At 34.9% G+C, this 10076-nt stretch overlaps 1 protein-coding gene across 1 annotated transcript; it reads right to left on the bottom strand.

Annotated features, from left to right (window-relative positions):
• Positions 1 to 274: 274 nt before the first annotated feature.
• LOC132269126 (uncharacterized) lies at positions 275 to 3421 on the bottom strand. Its single transcript, XM_059770181.1, has 4 exons — positions 3187 to 3421; positions 2543 to 3039; positions 554 to 1558; positions 275 to 493 (listed from the first exon to the last, which is right to left on the bottom strand). The coding sequence occupies exons 1-4, from the start codon at positions 3419 to 3421 to the stop codon at positions 275 to 277; spliced, it is 1956 nt and encodes a 651-aa protein (XP_059626164.1).
• Positions 3422 to 10076: the final 6655 nt, after the last annotated feature.

Below are 10076 nucleotides of genomic sequence, written 5' to 3'. Positions count from 1 at the left end.
TGTGTTTCAACCAAATGGGATAATGGAATGTTATAAACCTGCAAAAACAAATAATAGTTTAAGTTAAAATTTTTAATTTTTTAACAAATGAACTTCAAACATACTGAGATTCAATATTTACCCCTTGAGACTGTTTTGCCTTAATTGAGGGGGGGGGGGGGGGTGCCCATAGCTGCACTGAATGCCTACCATTACCACCCTGTGATACACCACCACCCTTTAACTGCATAACTGAACCACCAGTCCTTCCCATAGTTGAACCACCACCCCTTGACTACATAATTGAGCCACCACCCCTTGACTGCATAACTGAACCACCAGTCCTTCCCATAGCTGAACCACCACCCCTTGACTGCCTAACAGAGCCACCACCCCTTAACTGCATAGCTGAACCACTACCCCTTCCCATTGCTGAACCACCACCCCTTAACTGCATAACCAAACCACCACCCCTTCCTATAGCTAAACTACTACCTCTTGATTGCACTGATGCCTATGAATTAATAAACTGAGATTCATTTTGATACACCCATTGTGTTCTTCTACCCCTTACACTCCTCCCAGGTGCTCTTTCACCCCTTCCTCGAGTAGTTAATGGTGGTCTTCCTCCTCTTTTGGGTGGAAGTTTCTCAACCAAAATTGGTTCAGATGCTTTGCAAGTTCTTGTGTGGTGTCCATAATCATTGCATCTTGAACATTGCAATTGTGGTCTTGACTTAATTAGTGTGGTTGAAGTACTTGGGTCATCACTTTTTTTGTTCCTTGCCTTTTTTGGTCTACCAATTGGTTTCCTATAGGTAAGTGGAAGTAATGGGTCTATGGGTTCTGAACTTAATAGTCTCCTTATTGGAATGGGATATATCAAGTTTTCATAGGTCTTCAAATATGTGTCTCTATGATAGTATGAATCAACATATATCTCTGGTAGTTCCCTCCTTGCAAATATGCATGCAATAGCATGATTATAAGGGATACCACAAACATCCCATATCCTACAAGTGCATGTGTTCTTCCCAATGTTTACTGCCTCACTAATTCCTCTACATTCCACCTCATATTTGTCATCACCAGCATAATGCACTTTACAGATTCTTGCACTTCTTTTCCTCTTGTTTATTTTTTCCTGAATGTCTGGACATAACAACCCACACTTTGAATTTATGAAGTCTCTTTTTTTTTTAAACCTCAACATCAGATGCTTCCTAATCCATTCTAACATATATAGAATAGACTTATCCCTTGCAGGAAGAATCACTTCATTCCAAGACTCACACATATTGTTTATGACCAAAGCTGTTTTTGAATGACAACCAAAACTGGACCTTGTCCATACATTTGGTGGCACTCTCCTCAGCCACTCATATGCTCTAGCATTCATCTCTTTAATCTTGTTCATATGTAACTCAAAATCAGCTTCTGTGTATGATTGAGCTGCTTCCCAAACCTCATTTTTCAGATTTTGTCCTCTATATTTTAGTTTGAAGTTTTCATAGAGGTGTCTTACACAAAATCTATGTTCAGCCCCATATAGAATGGTATCAAAATTATTAACTAATCCCTGAAATTCAATTAAGAATATAAATTAATTGAACTGCAAATAGAGAACAATTTAATGTCTGATTGTTACAGACCAATTGTGTTAGTTAGGGAGAGTTTGTACTGACATATTGAGTCCCCTTAGGACTCTGGCAGACCCACGCAAATAGACCAAACTGTATGTGCCCAATTACTTTTTTTTTTTTTTTTTCCCTTTTCATAAGTGAGTTGATTTCCATTTCACATAATAGAACATTCAGTTCCATGGAATGAGGTGGACTTTGGCTGTATGTTTTTCTATTTGTGTCTCTGTGCTAATTTAATTTCTTGTTCTGTACTTGATTCATTGCTTTGACTAGTATTTCTCTTTAGTCTCTTGAAAATTCAACTAGCATAAGAAGCAAGTTTTTTTTTTATTTTTTAAATATATATTTTATTTTTTATTCTAGGTTTTATTATTTCTAATTTTCCCTTTTCAGATACACAATATTAAAAACTGTACCTAAAACATGGCCTTGGAAAGATATTCCTGTGTTGATGGGAGGTAGTCATCCAATTACTGTTCAACTGTTACTGTTGTCATGTTTGTTGGGTTGGGGTTTGGATGTTGCTGTCTTCATCTTGTCTTCTGAGGAGCCTAAAATTGAGGTGAAAGTAGCCGAGAATGATTCTAGGCAATTTGAGGATGGTTCAGGTGATTTACTAGAGGATGCAATAAAAGATGGTAACCCTGAAAGTGAGCCTTATAAGAGGAATCCAAGAGAGAGGTTGAAAATGATAGAGATGTAAAAAAAGAAAATGATGAATCTAATCTAAGTAATGGGGAATCAAATTAATTGCAAAATAAATTAAGTGAACAACATAAAATTATAAATTTACTCACTTTTTGTCTTATAAAACAAATAAATTGCGCAATAAATTAAGTGAACAACATAAAAAATAATTACTTAAAGAACTGTTATTGAATTAAAGAACTGAAATGAAATAAAAGTAAATATTTACTCACTTTCTGTCTATCTGACATGAAGGTGATGTCAAAGTGAGGTCCAACAGCCTCCATTAACTCTGTCATGAACCAGCTCCAAGAGTCTTTTGTTTCAGTCTCTACAACTGCAATAGCAACAGGAAACATTTGGTCATTCCCATCATAAGCCACAACAGACAGTAGGTGACCACCATATGCTCCCTTTAAAAAGCACCCATCAACACCAAGGAATGGTCTACAACCATATCTAAATCCCTTCTTCACTGCAGCATAACAAATAAAAATTCTTTGGAAGGTCTTGATTTCATTATCATAAGACGTAGGATCAACACCTATTGTTGCACGACTTCCAGGATTGGTTGTTTGGATCAATGCACAGTAATCCCTCAACTTTGAATACTGTTCAGCTTCATCACCCTCAAAAATGCTTAATGCCCTTTTCTTTGCCCTACGCGCTTTGTATGTGGACACATCAATGTCTAACTCCTTTGCAATAGTACTTTGAAGTGCCACATGACCTATAGTTGAGTTTAATCTCACTTGCTCCAAGTACTTGTTTGCAAGATAGGAAGATGAGGCTTACTTGCTAGAATGAGTCCACAAGCAATTGTTATGCTCTTTGCTTAATTTCTTGATTCTTAAACACTGCTCATTACTTGGTTTACTTGCATATATCCTCCAGCCACAACCTTCCGAGCACACTGCAGACACTTTATCACCATCATTTTTTTTGAATTTTATATCAAACTTTTTCCTTATTACATAATCCCTAAGTGCAAGCCTGAAATCTTTAGCTGATGCAAACCTTATGCCAAGTTCAATGTTTAACACCCAAATCCTTTGAAGGCAGGAATTCTTGGTTGTCAGGGATAGGATGGACACCAATAGTATCACTGTCATCATCATCATCAGAACCAGGTAGGCTTCTCAACTCATCAAAAGGAGCATACACAGACTACACTTCAGTAAAATCAAAATGTGTTTCATCAATCTCATCAGCAGGCTCCACTTCAGCAAATTTCATGTATGCTTCATCAATCTCATCATCATCAATTGGAGAATAAACATCTTCAAGATTTTTAAGGTTTTCTAGACCCTCTTCCAACTGTGGTGCAACAATATAGATATGGATTTCCTTAACTTCTATGTATGGCTCAAAAGTAGAAAACATGTTCATTACATATAGGTCAGACTTCAATTCTTTGAATCCTTCACCATTGGGCATTTTGTAATAAGCTTCATTAATAATCCCATAACCAACCTGCTTTGCCATATCTTGCACTTCAATATAAGACATTTTGTCTGGATCCACATTGTCATAATATGCTACTTTTCCTCCTAAGTAAGCCATATGGGGTATTATCTCAAACACACCCCCATAGTGCAACCCAATACTGTATAATATATCCATCTACAATAAAAACCATGCACATACATAAATAATAGGAACAATGCACTGTTTTCATACTTTAATATAAAGTAAGAGAGAGAAAAATAAACAACACTATATAGACAAAAAATGGAGACTTTTTCACAACATAATAAATCAAAAATGGACCACTCAACCACCAGTTTCAAAGGAATTAAAAGACCAGACAACACAACATAATAAATAAAAAATGGACCACTCAACCACCAGTTTCAAAGGAATTAAAAGACCAGATAACACTACATACTTTGTTGCTCGAATCTTTGAATATAGGAAGGGACCACAAACATCAAAATAAGAAGAAATACAATAAAGCAATCAGAACGGTACATATATTTTACTACCATCCAAAATCAAAAACAAAACTACAAAAAACAACTTTACTAACCACATTTATTTCAACACATTAAATCAAATAGACTAAAATCATTTACAGAAACTATTTACAGAATCAAATATGAAACCATTTACAGACTAAAACAAAATATGAAATCATTTACAGAAAGATTACTTTAATTACAGACCAAAATCATACCCAATATTACAATTATTAAGTGATTAGGGTTTACCCTCGTGCGAGACATCTCGAAGATTGATCATCTAGCAGCAATGTTGCAATAGAAGGAGTTGTGTTTTTTGAGATTCTGTTTCAGAGTCAAATGTGTAGAAAGGGATAGCTGAAGCTTAGGAAGTGTTTGGTGCTAAAATGGGTCTTATACACAGATTTTGCCGCTAAAATGATAAAGGGGTAGGTGAGGCTTGTTGATAATGTTGTGTTGTCAATATCCGATTGGTTGTTGAGATTACAGTTTGACAAGTCAGAGATAAGGTGTGTGTTGTCGATAAATCATTGGTTATTGAGATTACACTTGCCAAGTCAGCAACATTAGCAACAATCACATTGAAACGGCGTCGTTTTAATTAATGGCAATTTGGTAATCTTACTTTTTTCGATCAGCTCCGGTGAACATATATTACAATTTGTCCTTAATTTTCACATTTTAATAGTTTAGGAGGCATTAGTTAGTTTAGGGGGGTTTTCTATTTTTTGTTGAAAGTTCAGGGGGGTTTATTGCCCTTTACCCTATATATATATATGTGTGTGTGTGTGTGTGTATGTGTATTATTTATATATATGTATGTATATATCATGTGGATATGGATTTGGAAAATTAATACGTTTGGGAAATAATACTTAGGTTAGGATTTGTTGGTTACTATATATATATATATATATGTAGTAGTCAGAAGAAGAGGGTTTTAGATATACGTGAGTTACAAAAGAGACAGAGATCTAGAGAGAGAGAAAGAGAGAGAGAAGGTGACCGGAGATAGCTTGGAGGTTGCCGGAATTAGAGAAGAAGACATGAGAATTTATATAGTTGATTTTCAATCCGAAAATGATAAGGCAAGTTTTTTATCTATCTCTTCCCCTTTGAATCTATGGTTTCTCCATCACATGCTAGACTTTAGGGATTAAATTAAATATTTAAATGGATCAATTAATTATTATGCATGAATTGAATTGAAGGATTTCATGTTTATATGTATTTATTTTTCAACTTGATGGATTCTTTGATTTGATGCATTAAACTTCTTTTAAATAGTCTGATCTTATGTATATTCGTAATCTAAATCATTGGTGATCATATGGGACTTAGAAATCATGTTTTAGAACTCGAATCATGGATTTACAAATCTAGAACAGATCCACGAATACTATCTTGCGACTTTGTGCTCAAGCACAACGTTGTTCTGATGCACAGTTCTCAAGCATTGGTGGCTATGCTCGAGCACTGGGCTGTACTCGAGCACAGGTAGTTATACTCGAGCTCTAGGAACCTGTTTTCTTTAAAAGTGTTTCGAATGACCCCGTTTTAAGTATAAATAATCCTGAATATATTTATAGGTATTGGGAACAGTGACATAGGTCTAAAAATATAGATTGGTATTAAACCCTCGTGTTTTGATGTTGGATGGAAATGATTGAATTAATTAATAATATAATTTAATCTTTCGTGATATTGGGTAATTTATACAAACCTCCCCTATAGTTTGCCATAATTACAGGTGGCACCCTTCCTATTTCAGAAATTACGCAGACCTCCCCTACTTTTGAAAATATCCTACACGGACCTCCCTTATGTGTGACGGACCGTTAAATACACTAATGGACCTATCAAAATTACTGAAATACCCTCAACTTTCAATGATAAATGACTTAAATACCCGTGTGTGTGTGTGTGTGTGTGTGTGTGTAAATGAAATTGATGTTGACCGGAACCAGACAGAAAAATGGAGAAGTGATGATCCAACCGACTGAAGCCCTAGATTGCAATAAATCATTTTTCACTGAATCCCCTTCTTTACTGTCAAGCGCGGGAATCAGCTTCAATATTTTTCTTACTCACTGGTGCTGGAAGTGTTGGGAAACGTGCAAGTTTTAAAAAACTTTTCGAGGGATTTTGATTCATAGATCTTGATTCATCACATAGAGACAAGTTTTATGCAAAAATATTAATATGATGTATCATTCAATTAATGGATTGAATACTTACATCAAAGGTCTGAGTAAACCTTTAAAACTTTCCTCTAAAGTGAATGTTCTCACTTATTGTAGATCCCTTAGCAAGATGCCTTCTCCTTGGATCTCCATCTTCTTGGTAATTATTTTGCCTTTAGGAATCACTCATAAGCCTCCATGAATTACCTTGGAAAACTAGGCTTGTGGGAGCCTCCATTAGATGAGAACATAAACCCTAATTTTCTAGAGAGAGAAAATTTATTCCTTTTTCCTTCTCATAAAAATCAACCATAAAAATCACCCCCTAAAATATACATAGACCATGTATATTTATAGGCAACATAAAAATAAAGAAAAGGAAACAACAAATCCTTCTCCATCTCTAATTCATATGTCTCAAATCTAATATGATTCCAATATCAAGTTGGGCTATGAGTGAGAATCCATTGGGCCTATTATTTATTGGTTACAATGAATTAATAATTGGCCCGGTCCATGGACCCAATTCAATTAATTCATAAATTAATTTCTACTCCACTAAAAGAAATTAATTGAACTCCAATTAAATAATAAATAACCTCTAAGTCAATATTGCACTTTGACCCCTTTATGCATAATTAGTTATCGGATAAATATAGCCATCAATCCGACTACTTAATTAATATATTTATTTTGGTACCTTTGATTATTTCTGGTTCGATCACAATAAACATTTGTTTGACAAAAATAATAATTTAAATAAATAAATATATAATAAATCATTTTGTCTAAAAACACACGAAGGCCTTCGAATTTACTTTGTGATCAACCATAATCAATACAAAATAAATACAAGTAGCAATGATGCAAATATTGAAAATATAACCCTCTAACTATTAATTACATAACTACCCAAAGTGTCGGTCTAAGGATCCCGAAGAATCCGCCGAACAAATCAAAGTAATTATTAATTAATAAAAGAGTCTATACTTTTCTCATGCTTAAGAGTCAAATGCCATGACGGTGATAGGGAGTAATTGCATACGACGGCTCTCGCAATATATCTCAACCTAACGCGGATCCAGTTCAAGTCTTAATTAATTATGAGTCCATCCATAATTACCGACTATGAACAATTTATAATTACTATTTATATATCATGCATTGATTGTCATCACATACATATATATAAATATTTCTTGTAATTAACTGGACACTATCAATTTCATAGTGAATTGAAACATAATACATTGAATTCACCAATTATATAAATCATAAATATTTCAGATATGTCAGGAACATATGTCAATACAATCCAGATAGGAATTTGCTATGCCAGGGCATATAAATCCCAACAGCTCCCACTTGCCCTCATAGCCAATTCAAATTGCACCTAACTCCAATGTTATCCAGATGATGATCAAAATTATTGATCAATGACACCTTTGATAATGGATCAACAAAGTTGTGTTCCAATGCAATGTTTTAACTATAAGTGCATTTTCTTGCCGGACAATATCATGTCGAACATGATACTTCCTCTCAGTGTATCTTGTTCCTCTATGGAACCTTGGGTCATTGGTTTGGACTACTTCTGCACTATTGTCACAATATAGCTCGATAGGCAGGCTAGTATGCTCCACAACCTCTAAATCAGTGAGATCAAACCAATAGGCTTATATTGCCACCTTTAAGGCTGCAATATGTTCCACCTGCAGGTTTGAGTCAACAGTTGAAATCTGCTTGACAATCTACCAACTGATTTCCCTTCCATTAAGTGAACATACACTAAGTCATGAATCTCATAGTATCTACTTCTGATTGAAAATCAGAACTAGCATACCTGACTAGGACCATATCATCACATCCATAAATGAGTATGATATCATTGATTCTCCTTAGGTACTTAATGATATTTTTCACAATAGACCAGTTGTCAAGTCCAGTATTGGACTGATCTCTACTGACTATCCCTACTATGTAGCGGATGTCCTGTTTGGTATAGACCATGGCATATATGAGACTCTCATATGCCGAAACATATTGTTCCAGTCTCATTTGCTCAATCTCCTTTGATAGTCTTGAAAAACTACTTACTAGAGAGAGCCATCCATATCAATAAAACAAGAACTCATTCTTTGAGTTATGCAAACCAAACCTGGTCAAAACTTTATCAATGTAGGATTATTAAGATAAGCCAATTTTCCTTTTAACTTGATCTTGCAAAAGCTTGATCCTAGGAATCTAGCTTACATCCTGAAAATCCTTCATTTAAAAGTAATTGAACAACTACCTCTTTATTGATGACAAAACTTCCACATCATTTTAAATGAGTAGGATGTCATCAATATATATAGAATTAGAAAAATGATGACATTCCCTTGTACACTCATGATTTATTCACTAAGAAATCTTCTGGTATCTTTTTGTAGATTAACTTGCCTTCCATAGGAATCACCCTACTAGAAAGTTCTACAAGATCCCAGAATTTATTAGAATACATAGAATCCAACTCTGATTTCATAGTAACTCACCAAAACGATCTGTATCCACATCGGTTCACGCTTCCGTGTAGCTTACTGGGTCCAACTCATGTTTAACAGGGATGTCCATTATGGTCTCACCTAAAAACATGATTCTGTCGAATTGGATGATAATCCTCCCACTACATCAATGTACCGATGCAAGAATCTGTGTAGTAGATGATGCTAACGCATCAATAGGGAATTCATATATTATTCTCAATCTCTATAATAAGTGTGTTCACATGTGGTACATCTGGTACTCATACCGAATTCTCTAACATTATGCTACTAGGTATGTGATTCATAATATGATTCCCCTATAGATAAACAGTGAGTGAAAACAATCAACTTTTATCTTTGAGATCATAAAATAATCCATCCTAGTGACATTTAGAGTAGCTATCAAATCTAGCATGCCTATGATCTGATTCCAACTTACTTGTCCATATCAAACGCACATGTGCAAGACTACCCCATATGTGCATATGATTCAAACTAATATTTAGTCAAAAACACAGCTCAACGGTATCCTTGAGACAGATTAAGATGGAATGCAGTTCATAATGCGCATCGATGTCATTAACGCTAAACTCTTAAATGAAAGAGATAATGTGGCATTACTGATCATACATCTAACCATGTTAAGTGGAATTCTGTTATTCCTATTTGACACCTAAATTAATTTAGCGTCAATTGCGGAAAACTGGTACACAACACCCTCATTGACCATATAGTCTTTGCACTATCCCAAGAAATACTCAAATACTCGATCAGATCGAAGTGTCTTGATAAGTTTACCTAATCTGTGCTCCACATCAGTCTTGACCCTCTCGGAATATACCAAAAGTATAAGACTTGTGTCGCAACAGGTAAATTTATCCAAAACGTGAGTAATCTTGATTGGATGTTCATAAGACTACACGTGTACGTGTGTACCGACTCCAATTATTCTTTATGTCTATTTCATTTGGCTGATTAGGCCCTTAGAGTTATCTATCCTTCAAAACAAGATTCACAAGTTTGGTTTAGGCTCCTCTGCCTCACTAGGTAATAAACCTTCTTTAACCAATCTTTAAATCTCATTTTGATTGATTACAA

This window comes from Cornus florida, unplaced genomic scaffold, assembly GCF_030987335.1.
Source record: "Cornus florida cultivar Cherokee Brave unplaced genomic scaffold, ASM3098733v1 CherokeeBrave_3.0.0_Hap2_Chr01, whole genome shotgun sequence".
In the NCBI taxonomy this organism is placed as follows: Eukaryota; Viridiplantae; Streptophyta; class Magnoliopsida; order Cornales; family Cornaceae; genus Cornus; species Cornus florida.
This window is presented reverse-complemented; position numbering and strand designations above follow the sequence as displayed.

What these genes read in the sequence shown, in the direction of transcription:
- LOC132269126 (XM_059770181.1), bottom strand. Translation starts at nt 3,421, where the DNA reads ATGACAGTGATACTATTGGTGTCCATCCTATCCCTGACAACCAAGAAT. An exon ending in TGGCTGGAGGATATATGCAA is followed by an intron (nt 3,040 to 3,186) that starts GTAAACCAAGTA and finishes ACTCAACTATAG; the next exon opens with GTCATGTGGCACTTCAAAGT. An exon ending in AAAGAGCACCTGGGAGGAGT is followed by an intron (nt 494 to 553) that starts GTAAGGGGTAGA and finishes ATTAATTCATAG; the next exon opens with GCATCAGTGCAATCAAGAGG.